Source organism: Exophiala viscosa (genome assembly GCF_022695815.1).
Source record: "Exophiala viscosa unplaced genomic scaffold EDD37scaffold_9, whole genome shotgun sequence".
Lineage (NCBI taxonomy): Eukaryota > Fungi > Ascomycota > Eurotiomycetes > Chaetothyriales > Herpotrichiellaceae > Exophiala > Exophiala viscosa.
The window spans coordinates 353,508-377,947 of NW_026944361.1; the positions used below are offsets into that span (position 1 = coordinate 353,508).

General features: G+C 51.7%; 11 protein-coding genes across 11 annotated transcripts; 4 read left to right on the forward strand and 7 right to left on the reverse strand.

Annotated features, from left to right (window-relative positions):
* The first annotated feature begins 8 nt into the window (after positions 1–8).
* On the forward strand, positions 9–1,151 carry EDD37DRAFT_497763 (putative carbonyl reductase). Its single transcript, XM_062813430.1, has one exon. The coding sequence runs from the start codon at positions 203–205 to the stop codon at positions 941–943; it is 741 nt and encodes a 246-aa protein (XP_062667733.1). The 5' UTR covers positions 9–202; the 3' UTR covers positions 944–1,151.
* Positions 1,152–2,499: 1,348 nt separating this feature from the next.
* EDD37DRAFT_497778 (uncharacterized protein) lies at positions 2,500–3,819 on the reverse strand. Its single transcript, XM_062813431.1, has 3 exons — positions 3,183–3,819; positions 2,896–3,121; positions 2,500–2,826 (listed from the first exon to the last, which is right to left on the reverse strand). The coding sequence occupies exons 1-3, from the start codon at positions 3,432–3,434 to the stop codon at positions 2,654–2,656; spliced, it is 651 nt and encodes a 216-aa protein (XP_062667734.1). The 5' UTR covers positions 3,435–3,819; the 3' UTR covers positions 2,500–2,653.
* A 1-nt stretch (position 3,820) lies between these two features.
* On the forward strand, positions 3,821–6,461 carry EDD37DRAFT_667713 (uncharacterized protein). Its single transcript, XM_062819301.1, has 2 exons — positions 3,821–4,089; positions 4,142–6,461. The coding sequence occupies exons 1-2, from the start codon at positions 4,037–4,039 to the stop codon at positions 6,057–6,059; spliced, it is 1,971 nt and encodes a 656-aa protein (XP_062667735.1). The 5' UTR covers positions 3,821–4,036; the 3' UTR covers positions 6,060–6,461.
* Positions 6,462–6,491: 30 nt separating this feature from the next.
* Positions 6,492–9,783, forward strand: EDD37DRAFT_636362 (uncharacterized protein). The gene has a single exon (XM_062816979.1). The coding sequence runs from the start codon at positions 6,971–6,973 to the stop codon at positions 9,515–9,517; it is 2,547 nt and encodes an 848-aa protein (XP_062667736.1). The 5' UTR covers positions 6,492–6,970; the 3' UTR covers positions 9,518–9,783.
* EDD37DRAFT_636363 (alpha-amylase) lies at positions 9,771–11,547 on the reverse strand. The gene has a single exon (XM_062816980.1). The coding sequence runs from the start codon at positions 11,473–11,475 to the stop codon at positions 9,946–9,948; it is 1,530 nt and encodes a 509-aa protein (XP_062667737.1). The 5' UTR covers positions 11,476–11,547; the 3' UTR covers positions 9,771–9,945.
* Positions 11,548–13,599, reverse strand: EDD37DRAFT_636364 (PIG-P-domain-containing protein). Its single transcript, XM_062816981.1, has one exon. It carries the CDS (start codon positions 13,487–13,489, stop codon positions 11,918–11,920), a length of 1,572 nt encoding a protein of 523 aa, XP_062667738.1. The 5' UTR covers positions 13,490–13,599; the 3' UTR covers positions 11,548–11,917.
* A 467-nt stretch (positions 13,600–14,066) lies between these two features.
* Positions 14,067–15,378, forward strand: EDD37DRAFT_497948 (Alpha/Beta hydrolase protein). Its single transcript, XM_062813434.1, has one exon. It carries the CDS (start codon positions 14,165–14,167, stop codon positions 15,074–15,076), a length of 912 nt encoding a protein of 303 aa, XP_062667739.1. The 5' UTR covers positions 14,067–14,164; the 3' UTR covers positions 15,077–15,378.
* Positions 15,117–15,946, reverse strand: EDD37DRAFT_497953 (uncharacterized protein). Its single transcript, XM_062813436.1, has one exon. The coding sequence runs from the start codon at positions 15,836–15,838 to the stop codon at positions 15,158–15,160; it is 681 nt and encodes a 226-aa protein (XP_062667740.1). The 5' UTR covers positions 15,839–15,946; the 3' UTR covers positions 15,117–15,157.
* Positions 15,947–17,385, reverse strand: EDD37DRAFT_497952 (uncharacterized protein). The gene is made up of 4 exons (XM_062813435.1): positions 17,336–17,385; positions 16,780–17,246; positions 16,569–16,701; positions 15,947–16,389 (listed from the first exon to the last, which is right to left on the reverse strand). Exons 2-4 carry the CDS (start codon positions 17,074–17,076, stop codon positions 16,055–16,057), a joined length of 765 nt encoding a protein of 254 aa, XP_062667741.1. The 5' UTR covers positions 17,077–17,246; positions 17,336–17,385; the 3' UTR covers positions 15,947–16,054.
* Positions 17,386–17,950: 565 nt separating this feature from the next.
* On the reverse strand, positions 17,951–19,195 carry EDD37DRAFT_497839 (uncharacterized protein). The gene is made up of 2 exons (XM_062813432.1): positions 18,508–19,195; positions 17,951–18,455 (listed from the first exon to the last, which is right to left on the reverse strand). The coding sequence occupies exons 1-2, from the start codon at positions 18,991–18,993 to the stop codon at positions 18,258–18,260; spliced, it is 684 nt and encodes a 227-aa protein (XP_062667742.1). The 5' UTR covers positions 18,994–19,195; the 3' UTR covers positions 17,951–18,257.
* A 1,954-nt stretch (positions 19,196–21,149) lies between these two features.
* EDD37DRAFT_497848 (uncharacterized protein) lies at positions 21,150–23,632 on the reverse strand. Its single transcript, XM_062813433.1, has 4 exons — positions 22,816–23,632; positions 22,284–22,766; positions 22,156–22,230; positions 21,150–22,104 (listed from the first exon to the last, which is right to left on the reverse strand). Exons 1-4 carry the CDS (start codon positions 23,534–23,536, stop codon positions 21,374–21,376), a joined length of 2,010 nt encoding a protein of 669 aa, XP_062667743.1. The 5' UTR covers positions 23,537–23,632; the 3' UTR covers positions 21,150–21,373.
* Positions 23,633–24,440: the final 808 nt, after the last annotated feature.

Genomic DNA, 24,440 nt, shown 5'->3' on the forward strand with positions numbered 1-24,440 from the left:
GCTGAATAGGCTTTTTAACTCCGGCTCAATATGGGCACGAGCCACGAGAACAGACGTTGTAGCATGCGAGTCTGTCTGCCTATATAAGGGAGCGCCGTCGATCGCACTCCCTGGCTGATAAGAAGATCACACTGTATTGAAAAGGGTCGTTTCATCCCTCGTTGATGGCAGTTCTCAGTCTTACCTCGACGAACTATACGAAATGGCAGCCACTCGCACCGTCGTTCTCATCACTGGCGCCAACCAGGGTTTGGGGTTCGAGTGTGTGAAGAAGCTCTGCGCGGAACAGCCGGGCTACCATATCCTCATGGGCGCCCGCGACCCGGCCAAAGGAGAAGCCGCTGTCAAGACTGTCACGGAATTCGCCAAGGACGCCTCGGTCGAGGTGGTCGAAATCGATGTGACTTCGGACCCTTCGATTGAGAAGGCGGCCAAGTTCGTCGAGGCCAAGTTCGGCAAGCTCGACGTGCTCTTCAACAATGCCGGAGTTATTCGGACTGGCAAACAGCAGGCATTCCGCCAGGAATTCCAGCAGGTGCTCGACATCAACACCGTCAGCCCGGCCTGCGTCACCATGGCATTTGCGCCCCTCCTGCAGAAGTCCGACCACCCCCGCCTGCTCTTCATGAGCTCCGGTCTAGGTTCCATCACCTTGACCTTGATGCCCATCAGCCCGTGGTATGGCATGGCGCCGGTCCCCACCTACGCGGCCTCCAAGGCCGCCTTGAACTTGGTTGGCGCTTTCTTCACGCAAAAGTACACCAAGGATGGCTTCCGCATCAACATGATCGATCCGGGCCACAGGCAAACCGCCCTCAACGGCTTCAACCCCAAGGGCGGCAAGGCCAGCGAGGGTGCTATCGAAGCTTGCCGCATCATCACCCAGGGCAAGAACGGCCAGCACGGAACCTTCACCTCTTTGGAGTCCATCCTCCCGTGGTAGATGGGGACGCTCTCCTTTTCTGGTACGTCGAGAGCAGAGCATATGTTGGATCACAAAATATGGACGCCTGCCTATATATTAGATCAATACAAATTGTATGAATACACCTTCTCTCCAATATTCACCCTGTCAGACTGGAGCGAATGTAGCATGGGCAGCTAGCAACCCCAGAAGATCGTAGCACCGAGCCCATAAGACCTCCTGAAACGGATGTATGTGTAGTCTCCAAACAATACTGTTGCCGGCCGAATAGCCCGATGCCCCCCCCGAAATGAATTACATGAATGAACGTTGAATATCAATAGTGTCCCAGGCCGTGCTTGAACGCCGTGCTCAAAAAAGTCACCCATTAGTAGCATGGAACTCATGCCCGGCATACTACAATATACCCTCCCGAGCTTCCACAGTGATTCTTATCAGGGATCCCGTCGTCGGTATGTTCGTCGTCTGGCCTCGTTTGCTCTTGGGCGAAATTGGGGATCCTCGCCCACCGACTTCTCCTCCTCCCTTTCGTAGCGTCCTCGTGCCGGCTCACTGTCTCTGTCCCCCTGTTGCGGCCGGTGTGTTCGTGCTCGACCGGTGTTTGCCCCAGGCCGACGCCGAGGATCTTCGTCCTCCTGCCGTTCATCCCTCCTTCTGAACCAGCCTCCTGCCGCTGCATCGTCTTTGTCTTGCTCCATCTTCCGTAATATGCGGCGTAGGTCTGCCGTCTTCCGTTGCTCCGCCGCAAATTGGCGGTAGATCTCGGTTGCCTCGTTTTGCTTTGCGGCTAGTTCGCGGTCATGTCGCTCCTGCTCTGCAGCTAGTTCGCGGTCATGTTGCTCCTGCTCCGCCACAAGCCGGCGGCGTAGCTCATTTGCCTTCTTCTGTTCTGCAGCTAGTTCGTGGTCATATTGCTCCTGCGCTTCTCGCATTCTCTGTCTGACCCACTCTTTCTCCCTTCTCTCTTCCATCATCTGGCGGTATAGTTTGTTCAACTCCCTCTCTTTCTCTGCTTTCTGGAGGCGCAGTATCTCATTGTTCTCTATCTCATCCTGCAGTCGAGCTCGGTAGGCCTCATTGGCCTCCCTCTCATTCTGGAGGAGGCCACGTAGCTCGGTAATCTCCTCTTTCGGCGTCATTTCGCGCTTGAATATTATCAATATTCTCTCTTTGTGGCCCGTTTTGCTCTTCTCAACTTTTGCAACTTCACATTCCCAGTTGCGTTTGTTGTTTTTGTCGTTGAATTTACGAACCAAGTATTGGACATCGTGATGATCATCCTTTAGGCGCGTCGTAGATCTCTTGAATTCTTTGATCATGTCTTGTATTTCCTCTTGCGTTTTAACGAGCTGTTTTGAGCCTTTCAGAGTAAGGGTGCCGCGCTCAACTGACCAGGCTTCGAAGTAATCAGTGGAAGCCATTGCGCTTGAGATGCCTCCGAGGAAGGAGGATACTGGAGTGATAGTGGCAGTGGTATAGGACGACTCTCTGGTCAAGTACAGCTCTGTTGGCAGGAACGCTCAAGGGAGAGACGTAGGGGTGTGACGATGATAACGGGATGAATGTGAAAGTTTTGAGCATGATCAAGACTCACCGAGGACCTACTCCTATTTATCCTCCACACAGTTCCTCATGGCGCAGCGCTGCATGCCATTGTTTACCGTGTCCGAATATGTCTGCAGACGCATTTAGTCCGAACAAAAGTTCTCATTCCAGGGGACATGAAGCTCAGCCTCGAATGTTTTGGACTTTACGTTCTTTGGTGGGCTTGGAAACTAGACATTTGCTTACAGCCATAAGGCCGACCCAAAGTAAAGACCTTCGTGCTAGCCATAAAGCGAGGCGAAGCAGGGCCAGATGACGAATTTTGCAGTCCGGAGGGTGACTGGAAGCCGGGGCCCCTAGCAGCCATTAGCGACTTCGGTCGTTGATCCGTAGGGTTAAAAGATATAGTCGGCTCATCCACTGACGATGTCGTGCATTCCTGTAAGCGTCACATCCATGAACCAACCTCAGCCTCAAACACATGATCTGGACTCGTGTGCCTCGTCTTAACGTCCATTGAGCTGAGATACCGGAGCCGACATTCTCTGCAAGCGATAGTGCTAGGCAGGCTTCCGTGGCGCACACGGTGACCAAATCACGTTGATGCCAAGTAAACGAACTTTTGGGTTGTCGTCTGCATAAGTAGGGTACCTAGATGGGACTAAGGAAGGAAAGGCCTATCAGACCACAGCGCGGGGCTAGAGAAACCTACAATAATGCCGGCTATGACCCAAAGGACCCCTCGTGTTCGCAATGCGGGCGGCACGGATTTTGGTTGGTGGATTTTCAGCCTTACCACAATCCCAGTAAGGCCACCACGGTTCACACCCTCCCACCAGGCAGCAGCAGGGTATCTTGAGTGGTTTTGGATCTTGTTGAACACCATGTTCGCTGATGCGGCCCCTGCGTGGAACATTTGCCGCCAGGCATCAACTTTCACGAAGCAGATGGTGACGGAAACCATTGATGTTCCGTCATCAGAGCCGAATGGCTCACGGCCCTAAACCGCCGCTGCAGGCAAGCACCATGGATGAAGATGTTCAGATGCTTGCTGAATTGTATTGCCGGTCTCCTTCAAGTGTCGGTGACATTGATCTGGAACATGCTCGACGCTTTGTGTAGAGGGCTGTGCGGCGGACGAGGTGCCACAGTTGTGTCAAGGTGGCCTGCCACACACAATTGTACCCACGCCTACGAGGAAAGGAGCGGACGTAGATGACACTTTGCTTCTGTCAGAATGGACCAATGCTGGAAAAGGTGTAGATTCCTCGTATAAAATTCAAAGTCAATGGCGACGACTGATTGCGAAGATGAAGTTAGCGAGGAGTGCGAGGTGAGTGACGCGAGCGCGCAACCTTGGGGGTAAAGTACAGTAGCGTGCACAGCCTACTAAGTAAGATAGGCGGCCTTGGCGGGTTGTTTCTGACCTCGAACAGAGTTTACTTGGCGTTGATAAGGAGACAGACTTGTCGGTACGACTCAGACTCGAATTGAGTCGCCTTATCGATGCCAACTTACTATGATACTTAACGATGGGCTTGCCGAGTTCAACAACTCCCAGCCGAAATGCAAGATGGAGGGCCAACGATTGCAAGGACAGGGGACAGGGCTGTTGCAAGGTCAGTATCAATCTTCCACAATACCCCAGACAGGTATTGACAGCATCCACAGCAGTTCCAATGCTTGTCTGTCCTGCCGCAGAGTCAAGATGAAGTGTCGGGTGCCAGAGAGCCACAGCAAATGCGAAAGATGCAAACGCAAATCTCTAGAATGTACGTTCCGGAAGCACCAACGGGGTCGTCGCCCTGCGGTCAAGCTTGCTAGCGGCGCCCTGCCCAGCAACCTCGAAGCCACGAAGCAAGCAAATGCCATTTCCGGGAGGATAAATGAGTCTTTGACCGATGCTGGCCGCCACAGGCCGTCCTCCGGAACCCAGGATGGAGAGGAATCCTCAAGTGCACGCGCCGAAGCTGAGAAGGCGTTCTGGGCAGAGTCCGACAATTTCAGACCACCAGACTTGCTGAACAGAGAGGCTACCAGCGGCCACTTTTCTTTGCTGAACGTTCTCAGTACCACTAACAGAATGGGATCCCCGGTTCCATCCAACTCAAGCTCCGATGACCCAATCCAGATGAGGCTGATCAACTACAACATTGCCGTCACCTTGTTCGAGGGCTTCATGAAGCACCTCAACCCATACATCTGTCAGCTTGATCCAGTATTCCATACATTCTCCTACGTGCAGAAGACGTCTTCTTTTCTATTGACCGCGGTCCTGGCTGCCTCCGCCAAGTCTTTGAACCCGGCAGTGTATCCGGCCCTAAAAGAGCATGCCGAAACATTGTTTACCAAGAGTTTTCGCCGAGGACATAAGTCAGCCGAAATTGTCCAAGCGATTCTCGTTCTTACATATTGGAAAGAGTTAGACGACACTCGCGTGTGGCTCTCCGTTGGGTACGCAATCAGGCTGAGCATGGAGCTCGGATGGCACAGATTGCCCAAGGCCCAACACGAGAATGATCGACTGAGACCCGACTCGGAGCGGAGAAAACTCCGGAACTGCCAGAGGACATGGCTGGTACTTTTCGTTTATGACCGCAGCATCAGCTTGCAGACCGGGAAGCCGCGCATGATTGAACGTAGTGAGCTCATTGAGTCGGTGGACGTCTGGCTGAAACATGATCTTGCCCTACCTATGGACGTCCTGCTGGCTGCCTTCGTCTCCCTACGTCTCCTGACTTCCGATGTCTTTGACGTTCTCGACCCAAACCCTACCGTCGACCGCACACTTCAAGTCTATGGGACGGACGCCTTGCTCAAGAGTCTGGGGTGTCAGATCAGGACTTGGGAAGACCACTGGATAGGGCTTGCCCAGACTGCCGCCTGCGAGACTTGCCACCTGTTCCTCATCCGCTTCTACGGCATGCATCTCCAATTGTTGCTGTCGTCCTTTTCGCTGCGGCCTGCTTTGCTGTCACAATCAACAGAAGCTAAAATCCGGACAGGAGTGATCTGGTCCAGCAATGCCACCGCAATTCAGATGCTCAAACTGGTCTCGGACCCCTCTGTGTCTCCAGTTCTCTACTTTGCGCAGGACTCGGTACACGTCATGATCGCCTACGCTGCTGTGTTCTTGATCAAGCTCCTTTTCTGTGTCCCGAAGCATGTGCGAGCGGACCTCGAGACCATGACAATCGAGGCTCTCCGAGATGCCGCCCGATCTTTCGCACATCAAGCTGCTCCGCCAAATTCTAGCTGCTGGCTACAGGCGAAGTTTCTTGAGAACGTCCTCAATGACTGTACTCGGCCCAGTCGGCCACGGACCGATACCCATGACGCCGCTGAGGCCGGCAGGGAGGCTCCTCATGAACACAGCAGGATTGCGGTACATGATGAGGCCGATAGAACCGCCTTGCACCAGGATATGGACGGAGCTGACACTCACGGTGGACAGTCACATCTATTCAACGATACAATATCGCCGGACTTTGCTCTTTGGGATGACGATATGTGGGAGCCTATGTTTGCCAGTGCCGGTTTCAATATCACCGACGGGACCTTCCTGGCAGATGCTTATACTCAGGCATAGACGTTATATGCCTTGTGGCCCGCATGAGTGATGACCACAATATCCCGAAATAGGATCTTGAAGAACGGCGGCGGCATATCAGCTCGAAATGTTCTGTACACAATATCCGTGACTCGACTAGTCCGCCGCTGCTGTGCGAGTAGCTTGGGTCCAATTGTTGGACATTGCGCAATATGCCGACTTTGTATCAGCAGCGGAAAACTCAAAAGTTGAGAGGCATGATCAGGACAGGCAGCACTGACTGCGTGACTACGTGAAGAAAACAACAAAGTGGCTCACCGTCGACCACAAGCCATAATTGGTCGTACATGTAAGAGGGTTTTGGGCATCGGGAGCACCCCTAAGCTAATAGGTAGCGTTGCGGAGGTGGAGATGGCTTCCATAAAAAAGATTCCTGCTTCGTCTCTCTCATTTCATCCTCTCTCTTCCACTTGAGTATCACCCGCAAATACTCTTTTAGACTCTTTACACGGACCAAGCCTACGCGCGGTCCCCCTATGAGACGAAGAAGTCAGAGTTCGCCACTCTCTATGCTGTTTCCCACACGTGAAGCATCCTATCGGCCGCGAAGTTGGTTTAGCGAGCCCTTGAGACCCTGCAACGTGTCCCTGCTTTCATCTCCACCATTTGCTATCACTTCATTTGTTGTTTGCTACCCGACCTCAGGCAGTGCGTTTCTGGGAAAAGTGCATGCAGGGCTGCACTTCTCCATGCCTTCACCATGAGATTCCGTTCCCAGAAGACCGAAGTGTTTCTTATTTCTCCCCTGACACCGACGACGAATCCGTTGTTCCCTTGTCTCATACTCCCTTGAACGACTGACTGAAACCTTCAGAGCGTCACCACAGACTCGTCGATCGCACTAATTTCTCGCTTACCAGTTACAAGATTTCTTTTCCCAGATCCTTATCATGGCTTCTGAGAAGCGACTGCGCAAAATGTCTCAATCCAGACCTGTCCGCCCGGCCGGCATGCCCAAGCGTTCGAGTAGCTTTCGTCGAGCGTACAACTACCTCTTCAACGCCGAGTCCTCTGCAGAGAAGCCTGCAGAGAAGCCTATGCCGACGAGAAAACCGCCAGATATACCCAGACCGAACGCATCTTCTCAAAGTCAGATCGAGGCTCTCCGCAAGGAATTGCAACAATGTCGTCTCGATCTTTACGAGGCCCGAGAAATCGTCGTTTCTCAAGACCGAGAAATACAATCCCACGAACAGACTACGCAGAAGCTCCAGGCTCAGTACAAGGAGAAGGAGGCATCACTGAGGAGGCAAAAGGCTTCTCTTGAAGAAAACATGGTGGCTGTCGTTGTACAACAGATCAGAGATGCACAGAAAGCTGAACGTGATGCTGCCAAAGAGGATTGTAGGAGACAACACGAGATTGCTATTGAGGATGTCCATCACAAGTACAACTCACGTGTGGCGATCCTCACACAGGAGTTGCATAGCTCTCGGGCAGGGAACGAACAAATCAAGGCTGACTACGAGAATCAAGTGACAAGTCGTGAAGCCGAACTGGCATCATTTCACAACGATCTGGAAGCTGCCAAACATGCTATTGCCGAGACAACATCAACGCTGCACGATGTTCAGCAAATGTCCGCTACGGCGTTAGAAGAATCCCGGGAAGCAAACTCCGCAGTGAAAGCTCAGCTAGAAGCTCAGCTCTCAGCACTAGCAGTCCAACTCCAGTATGCCGAAGTCACTGACCAAGAACATACTCAACGATTCGCAGATCTGCAGGAAAGTTCAGCCAAAGTTCTTACTACAGTCGAGCAATCATTGATCTCAACACAACAACATTTGCAAACGCAGATCGATGCACAGACAACGGAATTGTCTAATGCCAGAGATGCTCTCGATGCAGCCTCCAAAGATCGCGATGCAGACTCCTCCGCTTACAAGATTCTTGAGTGCGAATTTGAATCTGCTCGGCAGCACATTGCCGATCTCAATGTGAGCTTGACTGGGTATGAAGATACTAAGCAGGCTCTGTCCGCATCGGAGGCAAGAGTCATTGAGCTAAACGAGCGGATACAAGAACTCGGCGCTTCTGAAGCAGCTCTAAAAACGTCTGAAGAGAGAGTGGCGCAACTCATGGTTGATCTTGGAGGCTTTGCCGCGTGCAAGGAAGAGCTTGCAAGATGTGAAGTCAAGATCGCCGAACTCAACAACACTCTGGACGACTACGAATCGTGTAAGACGGCTTCGCAAAGATCTGAGGCGGAAATCTCCGAGCTAGCTGATAAGGTCAAAGAGTATGCTGGACTCAAAGCAGAGCTGGAACACGAGAAGGTTGTTTCGGGCAATCTCTCCAAAGGTCTTGCTTTCAAAAGCAGCGTCTTGGACGAATTGCGGAGTAAACACGAGGAAGCAATCTCGTCTTTACACGGCCTGGAAGAGAAGCATAAAGCATTGCTGGGCGAGTCACAGACACTGAAAGATCAGTTGGCCACGGAATCTTCGAGTCATGCTGCAGTCAAAGACCGAAACAACGAGCTTTCGAAACAGTTTGAGGAGATCTCTGCCTCTCGACTAACAGCACAAACAGCCTTGACGGCAGAGCAGGACAAGAGCGGAGAGATTATCAAGCAAGTCCATGAATTGCAGAGAACTTTGAACCAATCTACAAATCAAAGTGCAGAGCTTGAGGCTGAGAAGAGCAGACTACTCGTGTCTTTCGAAGCTACGTCAGACGCTCATAAGACTGCCGAAGATACCTTGGCCGATCTCCGAGAGAGATTAAGGGATGTTGAAGACAGGTCGTCGCAAGAGCTTGATCACAAAGAAGCTGACCTGAAGGCCACTCTGTCATCTCAGACAGAGACTGAGACCCGCCTTAAGGAGTTGGAAGGCAGGGTACACGCATCGAACCCGGCAGTCTCTGAGTCTCCAAAGATCAAGCACCTCAACGAGGAACTCAAAGCCAAGAACGGTATGATCGACGCTCTAACTCAGAGAAAGAACGAAACTGAGGCACGACTGAAGTACGCGACGGAGAAGATCGAAGCACTCCGGACTGAACTGAAAACAAAGTCGTCCGCGGGCAAAAGCGCAAAAGACCTTGAAGCACGTATACAGGAATTCCAACAGCTGTCAACGGAACAGACGGAAAACGCTGCCAAACTTCAGGCTGAGTTGGACAACAAAGTTGAAGTGATTGTTGAGCTCACGGCGTGGAAGGACAATCTTGAACAAGAGATCGATAGTCTTACACGGTCAGAGTATTACAAGGGCATTGAGGACGATAATGAGGCACCACACGGCCCGTCGGTCGATGCTGGTGTGTCCAAACACGATTACAGTGCCGAACTCACTTCTTCTGATGAGGCTGAAGACGAAGCGAGTGAAGGGTCTATTGAGGCCGATGCTGCTGCTGCTGATGAAGATGATCGTGCACGATATGAATCGAGCCACCAACCTGATAGGCTGAGTGCGATTGATGAATGCGATTGACGAGTGAATGATTTTTTTCGATGAGATGAGAAACGATTGAACCATGGCAGGACCATGTACGGAGAAACGACTTTTGAGTATGGGATAAGCTGCAGATGATCATACGCCGCGCTAATATTCGACCTTATATGTTGTCTCTTGTCAAGCAGGTAGTTTGATATCCTGACATTCGTAGCCATCAAAGAATTCGGGCATGCGACACGATGCTGAGGGCTGACAACTAATTTCATCCATAATCTAGATTCTAAGTTCATTGCTCTTCATAAGATGTCTTCCATTTCTATGCATTTGTAAGAAAGCTGGCCCATCTCTATCCCTCTAGACTGTCTACTCTGTCTTGGGTCTACGATTCTAATTAAAACCACATTACCCCTGACATGGCATATCATAATATCCAAACCCCATCTCTATCACTTTCCAAATTCCAATCAAGCCCTCTTGTAAATCTCGGTATCAAACTCCAAGTTGTCAATCCTGTCCCGTCCCTCAGCCTCCTTATTAACCCACACAGACACACTCGTCCCAGGACACATAAACAACCCATATCCCTCATCGTCAATCTTGACCTCCTCCGTCTGCCAGCCCAGCACATCAGTCCACACCTCACCCACATGCTCCTTTCCAACAGACATCTTCTTCTCCCCGGGCCCAGCATTACTCATGACACACGCCAGGCCAGCCTTGCGGTCATCTGTTCCCCTCCTGACGAAACCAATACAATTCGCATCGTCGCTAAAGTAATCATCCTGCTCGCCATACGCGAACAATTTCCTCGCAAGCACCAAAGCAGGCAATTTCCCCCCACAACTCGGCGGCTCCGCATGCTTGCCCTGCATCCCGTACAAATCACCATAAAAGACAGAAGGATACCCTTCCTTCCGCAACAATATCAGCGCATAAGCAAGGGGCTTGAAGAAACCCTCGATTGGCGTCGCGACAGTCTGTCCAGGCTGCGTATCATGGTTCATGACCACAGTCACCGCACTCTGCGGTCGAGCCTGCACCAGACTTCCATCAAACACTTTTCGCAGATCTCCCTTCTCCGTCTTACTCAGTTGCGAGAACGTATTCACCAGCGGTGAATCATACAGACTGAATCGATGGTGCATTTCATCAAGATACTCCAGCATCTCCTTGGCGTTGCCCGACCAGTATTCGCCGACGAGAAACAGCGAGTCCTTACCAAATTGCTTCTCCAAATTGGCGGCAAACTCGTTCGTGAAGCGCTCGCTGAAATGCTGGCACGCGTCGAATCGGAACCCCTTGAGCTTGAATTCCTTGACCACCCATTCGCCCCAGTGAATCACATCCTTTTCGACTTCCGGGTGACTGTAATCGACGTCCGCGAACATTAGGAAATCGGCGTTGCCGGACTCGTCGCCCACGCTGGAGGACCAGTGCTTATTGTCGCCGACGATCCTGAAGATGCTGGTTCGATCATTACCCGCGTCGTAGTCCGTTCCCGAAAAGTGCTCCCAATGATACTTTTGGGACGAGTATTTGTCTTTGCGCCCAGGGAAGTCGAAGCCCAGCCATGCTTCAATCTCGTAGGGCTCTCCCATGTCCTTCATGCGATCATTCTGATCGACCTCGATGACACGACACTTCTCCTTGTGATCCGCGCCAGCCTTGTGGTTGAGCACGGCGTCAAAGTACAATCCCACGCCCAGTTCCTGGGCCTTGTTGACCAACTGGTCCAGATCCTCGCGCGGACCCCACTTCGTGGATTTGCCGCCCTTCTGGTCGAACTCGCCTATATCGTACAGGTCGTAGACATCGTAGCCGTTGGCCTCGGTGCCGCCAGCACCTTTACACGCCGGAGGGCACCAAATGTTGTCGATTCCGGCATTCTTCAGCTCTGAAAGGACGTTCTTCAAACGGAGCCAGTGCTTTTGATCGGCGGGGACGTTCCATTCGAAACCCTGCAACAGGCAGTAGTTCTCGGGTGTGCCGCCCATGATGTTGTGATAAAAATAGTCTAACGCTGGAAAATAGGGGCAACAATCTATGAGACCAAAAAGCAGGCGTAGATTTGTGCGAACAAAATGATATATTATATAAAAGTGTCTTTATCGTCGCCACGGACAACAACACACTCTCTCCCCGCTGGTTTTCCAACTTTTGGATAACTGATTACTTTGTGGCGATAAGGTTTTGTTGGCCAGGGATGAGGTCATGGCTCATCTAGTGAACTTTGGGTGTTGACAAGCCACCGGTTCTGGGCACTCTGGGCACGCCTGGTAGCCAATTAATCGACATTCTTGGGGCCGTGGGTATTTGATCCGGTCCTTAGCCCCCTCAGCACATGGAAGCCTGATGACAGCTGTGGCATACAGGTACGAGTACAGGAACAGGAATCTGTGGCGTCGAGAAAACTTTCCTTTTTTCTGTTTTTCGATATCAGCCGTACAAGACTTCACAGACACCACCAATGGGTACATCCATGACAGCGTCTGTGCCCTCATTCCAGACGAGTTGCCAGTTCGGATATACTGGGCCGCTGTGTTGCAGGTGATTCTGAACATTGACTGTAGCATTGCTGAGATACGGAAATGTCGGGGCATATTCATAGGGTGCCTGACCCTGGTTTGAGGACGGACGAGCAGTGCCATTAGCACATGGTTGAACATCTGACGACAAAGCACGGAACTCTCCTGTGTTTCGGCGCGAGGACGTTCGTCGTTGTTTGCCCTTGTCCTTGGAGCCACTCCCGCTCTTGGATTGTTTTCTCGATTTCAGATTTTTCGACTTTGTCTTCTCCATGGCGCGCTCCATTCTGGCGCGTTCCTCCATTTCCCGGACGAATCGTTTACTACCACCTTTTCTAAGTCGACCTGATTCGTCCAAGATGGCCACGTTGCCTGCTTCGTCGACCATGCACTCGAGACTTGTCATAGGCAGGGTCAGATATTCAACGTTGTAGCTGAGCAAGGCCACGTAGATGAACACTAGCAGCATGACTATCCAAGCAGGTATTGCAAGAGACCACCACCTGTTCGGATAATATGTTATGCCCAACGCGTGAAGGAACGGCGATGGCAGGTACGACCAGAGAATGTAGATGAGAAACGCGATTGTCGAGGCCAAATACAGCACAAATCCGTAGTACTCGTATGTTGGCACTTTGGGGGATGTCGGTGGTAATGGATGAGCACGGCGGGCTGAATGTGCCACGGCCGCTTCGGTATCGTTGGGCGTCTCGACGTCCGAGCTATCTGGTGTCGTTGCGCGCGTCGAGGTCGCAGATCGGTTCAGTAGAGATGGTGGACGCAAGAGGGATGTCAGACTAGGAGACGGTGGGAGTGGTGTTGGTGGTCGATTGTAGAAAGGTGGGTAGAGTGGAGGCGGGACAGGTGGTAGAGACGTTGTTGACTGAGATGTATGTAGGCCACCACTTTGCTGGAGATTATGGATACTCGTCTGCATAGGCGGCCGTGCCGGTAGAGACCGTACGCGTGAAAGAGCATCTGGTCTGCTCGAAGATGAAGGAAAGAACCCTCCTGCCGCTGCCGTGCCAATTTGATGTGACTGCGCTTCAGACTCGTCGCCGTCTTCGTCCTGATATCCTCCTTCTTCTTCTGAGACTTCTTCTTCCGATTCTGGGGATTCCTGCCGCGAATAGTGTCTCTCAAAGTCATCATCATCCAATGTCACTCCGGCAACATCCTCACCCTCATCATTGTCCTGCTCTTCATGTTCATCCTCATCATCGGAAACATCCTTAGATTCAGCTCCGAGCTCGAAAGCAGTGGCTGCACGATCTCTGCCCTTCCGCGGTGTTGGTGTGGGCGTAGCATTATCACGATCTGGTATGCTGAAGCGAGGGCCAGTTGGAGTTCGCTGGTCGGGAATCAATGTCGTCGGAGAAGGAAGAGTATCGAGGTAGGGCCGTAGGGTTGGCGGGAGAGCCTCGGACTTGGGAAATGGGCGTCGCCCAGATTCCGGCGATGGGCCTCTACTTTGAGGCGGCATGATGACGACTTACTCTGACCACGGACGCGGTCGTGAGGTTGGTCTTGACTCAACTTGAAATGAACGCGAGGCTGCATTTGCGGAGAAAATGATCAGCCCGGACAGACGTCATCGCCGCTTTACCTCAAATAGTCCTTTTCTGCACCTCTCCCATAGCAATCCATCACAAAGGCGGTCGCCAGGAGATGTGGCGCCTTCGGGATCATATAGATATTCCTCCTCGCCATCTGTCCGGAGTGCTTCGCATCTGATGTCATGACCCACGGTCTTGACATTAGAGGGTCATCACCTCTATCGCCCTCCCGCGTGGAATACAACTATCGTCTTCCCGGCGAAGGTCGATGAGCACTGAACTCGTATTCTGCCGCCACCAGCTGAGTTTCACGCATCGTAACAGACTGACTAGCGACCGCAGTGTCTCGAGTTCGTATAGAAGCACCGCCGAATTCCCCAATGAGTTGGCTTCGTGAACACCCCATTCACCTCCTACCGCCTGAAGCCGGTCCGCGTCGAACATGCCCAGCTGATCCTCCTACTAGCTTTTTTCAGCTATATACCATATATATCATGTTTCTCTGACGAGCATTACTTCACTAACAATGCCTGCAACATCGTCCCCAGCACAGTCATACTCGCAGCAACGTATAACACCACCACACAGATATCCGTGCCAATATGTCCAGTCCATCAACTCCAGCTCTCTGCCACATCGAGATCAACGGGACGAGACTCGCCTACCGTGAGTCTGGACAAGGCGAACCGCTAGTCCTCGTCCACGGACACCTTTCGGACCATCGCACCTGGACGATCCTTGAACATCAACTATCGACTCGATTCCACATCTACAACTACAGCAAACGCTACTCATGGCCGAACGAATCGATCCCAGACGGCCAAAATCCCTCGTGGGAACAAGACTCGCTCGACCTCGAGTCATTCATCGAGACTCTTGATATCAGTCCAGTACACGTTCTGGGAAACTCGTCTGGGGCCACCGTCATCCTCTGGCTCGCCCGGACCAAACCACATCTCTTCCAGACATTGCTACTAGAAGAGCCGCCACTGATCACGCTGTTCGTGCCGACTATGCCTCCTGATCCATGGACACTTCTCTCGTTATTGCTCCGGCACCCCATCTCCTTCTGCTACGTCATGCCATACGGTGCCAACACCGTCGGGCCTGCTAGTGCACAAGCCAAGAAAGGCGAATACGAGCTGGCACTCACTACCTTCGCCAGCGGCTGTCTCGGCCCCAAGTTGTGGCCTCGCATCCTGGCCAACCCTGAACGAATGCATCAAGTCGACAACAATGCCAAGGTAATCTGCCAGTTTTTAAGGTACGGCAAAATGCCCATATACCTTGTTAGAGATGCGCGCAGTATCAGGGTGCCCGTACTCGTCATCACGGGCACTGATGGGCCATACTTCGCGCAGTGTATCAACCATGAGTTACTCAGGGTTTGTGGCGCCTCGAGGAAGAAGGAGGTCAAGATCCAGGAGGCAGGGCACTTGATTCATGAGGACAACCCCAACCAAGTGTTGGAGGAGATCATAAGATTCGTATTTGGAAAGCAGACCACAATATGAAGCTAGTAAGAAACCTTGTTCTTTACGTAGGTTTGATACCAACAGAACCAACATCTTCTTCTCATCCCAATGTCCTGGGCGTCATGGTACACACATCACGTCCTTCAACACAAGCATCGGCTTCACCGCCCCATGCCAGTCTCGATACTCATACGTCAACTGGAAATGTATCCTCGTCTGCAACGCATGCGCAAATGGGTACTCTCTCGTCTCGAAAGCAGCGCAATGCAAGACCAACACAACCCAATACAGTAATCCGATATTCTTTCCCCACAGTCCATCGAGCTCCGTCTTTGCCAGGGCCGCCTTGATCTCAGCCACAAGAGTCGTCCCCTGCGCTGCGTCTCGCCACGACACGAATTGCTCGACGGACTGGACCATCAGTACCGACGTCAATCGACACGCCTCATACATGAAATCATTCGAGCATGCCAGGTCCGGCTTCCTCGCTGAAGGCATATCCAGGATCTGTGAACACAAGGAGTCCAGGACAACTGTTTCGTCCTTGGGCCTTAGATCATCGGTAATTTGCCGCAGCCATATATTGATTACCGACTGCATCATCTGCAGCAACAAACGAAGATGATCCCTCTGGACATACGGGAATGCATCATTCTCGTGATCAGTCCGACCGTCGTACACGGGCGAATACAGTTCCGGATCGGGATGTGTTCTCGATTGCCACACGTCTTCAAATACGTACTCATACTCGTCCAGCGCGGTGGCCGAGTCTGCCAGTGGCGCTAACCCAGCCACGGGCATGCGGCATCGTCTGCCAATCCTACCCAATGGGAATATCAGTACGCAAAGAATCCCCGGCGTGACAATAGACCAGACGCAAAGAACGTGGGACGGAACACATACAAAATCATGGTGATGATCTTCAATACGTCTTTGTAGAACCTCGACGTTTCGAACTTTTGTTGTCGAAAGATCTCATTGATGAGCACGACGTACGCCTTCCGGTGAACTTTGTATTCATTCGCACCGCCAAATTCGCCGCGTACCTTGATTTCGAACGTCAGCCGCCATGTGCGACAAATCAGGTGGACTTACCAATGCGCAACTCGCCAGACACGCGATCGCCGAGATGCACCCAATAATCACATCAGCTGAAGAACTTCCGATCCTTTCTCTCACAAGCCTCATGGCTTCAAGTTTGAGGGCCGTCGTAACTGGCGAAGGTTTGTCAAAGTTCATGCTGTCCAAGTGTACTGAGCACATGAGCATCATTCCAGCAAAGAATGCGTTGTCTCTGGCTCCAAGCGGCCATACCGACTCTCTCATTAGTCTTTGGTCGAACACGTGAAATACTGCAGAGTTCATCCCAAGGATCAGCCATAGTAGCGTTAACACCAAATCACCGCGTATCGCGCATAGAAAAGTATCATCTGAGCAAGGCCGCAAACAAGCACACAACTTAGAAGGAGAGTTTTCATGCGCACCAAATGCAAAGCATGCAAAGGAAAGGTCAAAGACGGACAAGACTTACGGTTGCATTTAACCTCGTCAAAGATCCCAGGCTTATAGATCTCCAGGCGCAATTGAGGCAGCGCCTGAAAAGCGTCAATATGAGATCCGAAAAATATGTTCCCAGGCCCATCTCGACGTCGTCGAGGCAAAGTCTGCTTGCCGAGCGTCATGCGTCAGTCAATAGACGACTTTCCTGTGATCCTATCGCTTTACGAATGACATGAACACACCTGTCCGGAACTTCGTCTAGCTTTGTGAAGCTCCCTGGTTGTATGCGCCCTAATCTGACTGATTCCTTCCTTGTTGAGCCCTCCATGCGATCCCATCATGACGAATTCGAACTTCCCGATCGCAGGCGCGGAGGTCTGGGTCTCGGTCTGCATCTTTCGGGTCCCCCTTTGCGCCTGCGCCTGATCTTGCTGGTTCCGGCATCGGTAGCCATCTGGTCCAATTCCGGTTCCAGTTCCACTTCTGAGCACAAGTCCGAACACAGTCAGGTCACTGTCGTGGCTGTCGTCAAGCGCCATGACTCATGAACTGCTGCAGCGCTGTCCGTACTTGGTATGTGAAGGACGAAAGTCTTGCATGAGGAATTAGGGCCGACTTCGGAACGGCAGTAGGAAATGCAGCCCGGTGTGTAGCAAAAGCCTTATGTAGAGTAGTCTGGGTAGATTCCCGGTGAAACAAATGGAAGGATCTTCAAGAAGATCAATGGTCAGACATCAAGGCCATAACGACCAGGAAGTGCTACGAGCAGCAGGGACGGCTTAACGTTAGAGCACATACCAGAAATGTATGAGGATCGGCATTGTCATCAAGTCCAGGCCTGCCTCCGACATGGAGGCCCGAGCGACCCCAGTGATTGAAATCATGGTGCACGGCGGCAGTGCCTCTCAAAAACAGACACACACATAACCGGGCTCGCACGACATGGGTTAGGTCCGGGCAAGACGAGAAGATGGCGGAGCTATCTGAAATGAAAGCGAGTGACTGGTACAGACTGATCATCGGGATGAGGTCGTTGATGAAGTAAGCGACCATGATTGGCCTCTCGTCAGCACAATTCCTGCTCTTGAACCAATCAATATGCTGAAAGCTCAGCCTCATGCGGAAATCAACTTTACCTAGATCATGTAATCAACCGGTGCAGGTCTCGAATGGCGAGCCTCTGTCCAGGAAAAGTGGCATGTATGACCATCGTAGTTCCTCGTGTGCAAAAGATCTCGTTCCTTTCTGCCTCATCGGAGCACTTCATACATAAGGTTACAACGTTTGCCTTTGAGATGGGGAGGTGTACCAGCTTTATCAGCATTCTGATTTGCTTTCGAGGCACCAGCCGTCTTGAGCCTGCTGGAAATTGAACTCCTGGTCTCCACGTACTCCGTGTCAGACAATGCCACTTTTTCTGGAACAGGCTCGCTGTGAACCATGGCCTTTTCCCTTTGTGTCCAAGGCCAATAATTCTCTTTTCGTTGAAGCCTCCGGACGGTTCTCTCTTGTGCCCACAAAGTGTTTGATATGTATCCCCGCAGCGCGCTGAGGTGTCCGAGATTCTTCTCCGTACAATCCTTCTTAGTAAAGATATGAACAAGAGCCTCCCACGGAGATCAAAGACAAATTTTACTTCCCTGGTCATCATAAACGTCATCAAGATATATGTTTTATCGCTCCAAGGCGCCTTCATGACTGGTTGGGCAAACACCTTGACCTAGCATATTCCCAACTCTCTGTAGCTCTCGTGGTTGCTGGTAAGGTTTTCGAACAGTCTCTTGAAATGATCTTTCAGAGCATTAGCTTGTTGAAGTTGTTCCTTCAAGTGCTTCAACTCCTTGCTCGCATCGTCGAGTGCTTGTTGTTGCCGAATCCTGAACGCTCTCTGTGCGGCTCGGTTCTGCGCTTTTCTTCTCTACGGTGCCGAGCAATGAGCGTACTTCAAACGATCTGGGAGGGGTACTGACCTCATTTTTCGATGCCACTGTACTGATAGATTCCACGGTCGTAGGTGAAGTCCCCAGAGCTGACTCATGCAACTGGTCTGCAGCAGCGACCTCATCGATACTCGTCGTCACATCGATACTTTCATCGAAGCAGCAAAGAACGTCTGATGATGTTTGAAGGTACTGTGCACCTTCGAAGTATGTAGACTGCAACATTGTCTGGTTCATTTCACAGGCAGGAGTGTTCACACTTGTATTCCATGGAGTATAGGAGGGGAACACATCGCTTTGTTTGAAGGGACATGATGCGAAGAAGGGACTTGCTTTTTGTGTGGTGGGAAGAGGAGAGCAAACCGGGCACTGGCAGGAGCTGGTGTTGTTCCCTGAGGGAGGCGCGAGATCAGAGGGCAGCATCGAAAGCTTTTGTAAGTTAGAAGTGTCGTTATTGAAGTATGTCATCGAAGAAGGGCCGTCTGCAACATCGAGGGTCTTGATGAATGCACCCATAGTGGAATGCAGCACACGAAGCCGTTACGTGCGCGCTGTCGCCCTTTGCCAGTATCCAGAACACTCCGAGTCCCAACAGCGTCTTCGTCCTTGTAGACAGATCAGCTTCTTTCTGTGCGATCCCCTAGGATCAAACATACGACCGTGATCACACTGACAGCGAGTCCGGAAATCAGAAGGTCTGGAAACCTCTCGATAAAGCGTAAGGTGATACTGTATAAAGGATGGAATAGAGCAGTCCAGACTTCCAGAAGAATAATGCGTGCATTTGGTCGAAGGATCGATCGACAGAAGCGCTTGTTTGACGTTCGAGATGCTCGTTAGGGGCACATCAGGCCACATCTTGTATCATAACCGGTCCATACATGGCCGAGTGGCCTGGCAAGTTTCCCAAGGGTCTCGGCATCACTGCAAGGGTATCGCAAGTACAAGACCTGGTCCAGTACGGTAACGTAGTTGTTTGAGCAAATCAGACATCAGAGTCAGCCGATCTCTATAGCCAGAGGAATATGACGGCGGGATCGATGATAGGCCCGAGGCGGTTGATGCACTTCCACTTTTATGCCGACTCGTATCGAGCTCCCAGGTCTCCACTTCCCTGTGCCAGAAGAGGCTTTGGTGGGAAGCTTGTAAGCTGAACAAGACGATGAGTCCCGAAGTTGGAGCCATACCCTATCGGGTGTCTGCACTAGCGACATTGTCATTAGTCGACTCGATTTGCCCAATGCAGGCAGATGGATTCTGATTGGCAATATTTCTTGCCGTCTTCTTAGGATGTGGTTCAGATTGGACGATGGTTTGTGCTTCGTATTTTCCAGAAAAGTGCCCGCAGAAGTTCAATACAATCTTGCCAGGCTGTATCAAGCTGCCCAGAAGTATTTGTCTGTCGTGGCAACGGCTGCTGAGTAAGAAGACTGTCACCTCGAACTTGCCACGTGGGAGGCCATCCTCGCTTTCGATGCGACACTGAAAGTCCTGCTCGTTTGCCTGTTCCTAGCGTGGTTATGAGGATCGTTGCATGCTATGCAGCGAAGATGGTAAGCCCCATTCGATGTACACCCGTATTCTTGGTAGCGCGATCTACCCCGGAGTCTGTTTGAACGTTGTTTCCTGCGCAGAATGTTGCTGCTGCTGGACCCTGCACGTCTTGTCCACCACCGGGAAATTGCTTGTCCGAATGGCATAACGACCAAATGATGGTAGCACGAGGGTAGCACGGGCTAATCTGGCAAGTATTGTTGATACTTGAAAATAGGCTCGATGATGACATAAACAGCAGCACATCAGTCGTCGTGGGCATCGGCGTCCTGGTTGAACATCCGATCGAGATGCCCTCTCGTTTAGTCGGCTGTGATACTCGACATCAGCTTTCTTCTCTCCCCAAAGAGGTCAATGCTTCCAGTAGCAATTGTTGCGAGCTTCACTTGTTCAACTATCTCTTCAGGGACATTGGAGCAGGCACGTCTCCCCAATTGCGCGGGTAATCATGTGTCCTTCTCGCCTGACTTCAGAATGGGCTCGTCGGAAGGCTGATACCGTATCTTCGTTCGACTGCGCGGTTTCCGCTGCCGTGAGAGGTCTGGAACATACCTAGAACCATGGTTAGCATTCACATACCAGAAACAAGGGTGGGGCTGGAGACCTGGAACAGTGGTTTCTGTCGAAATAGCAGTGATCGGATCTGTGGGAGCTTGTTGAAGCACCTTTCTCAGTGCTCTGCCTCAATTAGGAAGTGAGATACCCATTGACGATATGCAGGGAAGTGGACATCCAAACGTTGAGTGACAAAACAGGTGGCTGCTTGGTATGCTGCTGTCGGGCTATGCTATGTGCCTCCGGCTTCACTTTTCAGGCAAAAGGTAGGGTTCTGGTCCTGAGGATACATCCGTGGTCGCCGACGGATGCAACGTACGAACGGAAGAAAGAATGAAACCGATCCGGCAATAACTATCACCATGGACAGGGCTGGTATGAGAAGGTGGAACGTTGTTGCAGACAAGGTCGCTGCCGTAACGCTGAAAGGCTCTCGAGCGAGTGACGTTGTCTTGCGATTTCAAAGGCAGTCGCAATCATGGTATCCGAAAAGCATCTGCAGCAACATTAAGATCGGCCACGAACGGCCAGTCAGCATTCGTCCAAGCTGAGAACATGACAGAAGATTTCAGCGCTGTTCGTAGATGACCATAAAGTCAAGGGCCTCAGATCAATTATACTCCTGTTAACATTCGTTGGTGACATAACACGCTCCAAGAACTCGATCAGATCATGGCGGGGTGCCACATTAGCCATACTTGCTGATAACACCGTCCGACGCCCTGCTTCAATTACACACCAAAAGATGCTCAACATGGTTCACCATTTACTTCGAGTTCGACCTGACTTAACCGGCTGTCTCCTCGTCAATGACCTCGAAGTTCTCACGGCCGTCTGGGGCTGCCTGTTCCATCTGCTCGGATCTCTCCATCTTATGCCTTTCCACCTTCTTGAGTGCCTCCGCAGTTAATTGCTGCCTTTGCATCTTCAGCGCTACATCCTTCTTCCTCGTCTTCCTATCACCAATACTGATCAAGATACCGGCAGTGATGTTGACAGTTATCGAACAACAAAGAATGGTTGCGGTCAAGGCTTGAGGTCGATCGTGGTAACTGATAGACCACGTACATGTCCCCAGCGCAATCTGGAACAGCGAATGACAATCCAACAGTACTACAATAGCAACGAGGAGGCGCAAAGGGAAGGCATAGTGCGTTGCCGTTTCGTGCGGCTTGTAAAATGAGTGTGACTTGGAAAATTTGGCTTGATGGTGGATGAGCCGCTGTTGTTGTTGCCGACTCAAGACGGACAACTCGGAGTCGTCAGGCTTTTGCGCCTCAGGGCCAGTTCCTTTCTCGAGTTGTGATGGGAGATCGTTGTGATCCTGGAGATTTGGCAACCCCTTCTCTCTCCTTAGCCTCCAGGTCAAGTGATGGTAATGCGCAATGAAGCACATATGGTAAGTATCGACAGCTCGGAACGGCGCAAGACCGTCGCCAACCACGGCGAACAGGGCAACGAGGACATTGTCAATAACATTGACGTCGTAGCCCTGTCTGTCTCCAACATAAATCCAGCCTACGTAGATCGTTCAGTCATCGGGATCACTGAGGAGGCATGAATACTTACCGATCAGAAACAACACCCAAGCCAGGCCAAACAGGGTGATCAAAGTGGCATACAACGTGACACAGAACCCAAGCGCTGGACGAATGTTAGCGTGGTGCATTGATTTCAGGGAACCGACTCCCACTTACGCTTCTGAATATACTTTCCAAATGCGATCATAGTGTATTTGAACTTCGACCTCTTGGAATGCAGCATGTGTCGAACATGATCGTCCAGTGCTTCCTTGTCCTCCACACTCCAATCATCCAAAGAAACACCGTGAGGCAAGACGGCGTAATGCGATTCAGTCATCACGGAAGTTATGCTGTGCGTCCGTTCAAGCTCTGGCCTCCTTTGCCATGACCAAGTCCGTTGGATCGAAGGGGCCGTTCCAGGGGCTTCTCCCTCGGGGCGACCGGCTTGTTCCGCTTCGGTTGTTGGCTCGCTCGGTATCGGAGTCATACCAACACCTGGCTTTTCTTCAACACCGCTCTGCGGTCGGCGGCTCGAGGTCGATCCACGGCGACTGGAAAGTGTATACGTAGGTCGTCTGTTGATCCATCTTCCAAGATCGGGGACGAATAGGGAGTTCTGGACGTTGTTCAGGGTGGTGAGAGTGGACACTTCAGGATCTGGAAAACATCAGCATGCAAGTCAGATCATGGATCGAGTTGACCCTACCCAGAACATCCAAAAGGTCAAGCACGTCCGAATCGTAGTCCGGATTCTGTATACGTGGCTCACGCTCCCTCGACGAGCTACTGAAGTTGCTGAGGACTGACCGTGCAGCATTACTGACACTACGTCTTCGTCTGGGCACATCTGTTGTCTCATTCATGGTCTCTCTGTCCACGGCCCCAGCTGTTGCGTGACCTTCGGTCACAGTCGGAAGTAAGGATTGCCTCGTAGTCTGCCTTGTCAAATTGTTTGGAGTCGGGCCAGAAGGGTTAAGATGCTGTGGTGCGGAAGTGCTGCGTCCTCGGAGCGATGAGCTCCTGCTAGGTATGGCGCTAGCATCACCATTAGTTGCAGGTCCGTCATCTCTTTGCTGCAGGCTCGAAGGCAGCCTTCTGATACCAATAGGTCGCAATCGGGTGACTTGAGTAGGGTTCGTTATCGTTGTTCGCGTACTGGGACCTCTGGAAGTGCCGCCAGTGGACGACGTGACAGTCATTGGAGCCGCATTGCCAGGTTGCGAAGAGGTTATAGTATAAGGCCTGCCACGGGAAGGGACGGTGGTCGTAACAGTCGTGGTCGGACCGGTTGTGGTAGTCGTTGTGGTGCTGTTGTTATTGTAGGAACTGGGCCCTGCATACGTCGAGTCGGGTATTGAAGGAAAGGGTTCGGTGTCTGTGGAAGTGTTGCCGCCAGTGCGACGGGTACCAGAACGTGATGAAGCCATGGCCGGGGCGCCGGCAGGATGAGGTTTCTCTCACAGATCCAGCATCAACGCAAGGACAATGGAGAGGTGAAAATGTGAGATTAGTTTCGGAATTGCGCCCGAGCGCGTGGAGTATCGACCAGCGCAGTCGCGGTCGCAGTCAGCCGCCCTTTGCCGGAGGGATAAGAAAAGACGGCTACCCCAGAGTAGGATTTCACGCAGTAACCAAGCGGTATGGGACAGTGAGTATATGAGGTACCAAGAAAGATACCAAGATTGGCTTGTCGCAGGACGAAAGCGCAGGAGGAGTTTGGCAGGACCAGGCGCTGGCGTGGTATTCTTCTCTCTTTGCGCCGAATTTGGGAAGTTTGCTATGCCCAATTCAACGCTCAGACCCAAATTCTGCACGCCTAATCTGCAGAATTACGTAGGCGGGATCCGCGTCAACAATGGTCGCCCAATCGATGGCTGAGTAAGCCTGGTTAGCTGACAAACTGGACCTCACCGTCCACCAGTCTTTTCGTCTTCTTGAACTGCCAAAACTTGCTATATTCCTCGTTGACTTTATGCGACTCAGTCTACATCGCTTTTCCATGCGCATGCCACCTTAAGTACTGGGCAGAAAGTACCCGTACCTGACCCCGACGCGGTATGTTGTGAAAGTACGGCAGCTTCAGTGGGTACACAATCTCTACATGTCAAGGATGTTCCCAGCGCGTTATCTGTTTTGAGATGATCGTCCCCATAAAAACAGGGAACCGTATCTGACATGGCGAGGACTCTCACCCAGTCTTCTTTGGTCATCAGCAGTACGAGGCTACATATACATGCACCAGCGCAGGTAAGCCCCGGATTACTACTCCCATAAGATCTCAAAGGCCGCAAAGCCGTTCGTTTGTGGCGAAAGTGATGCGAGCAACCCCAG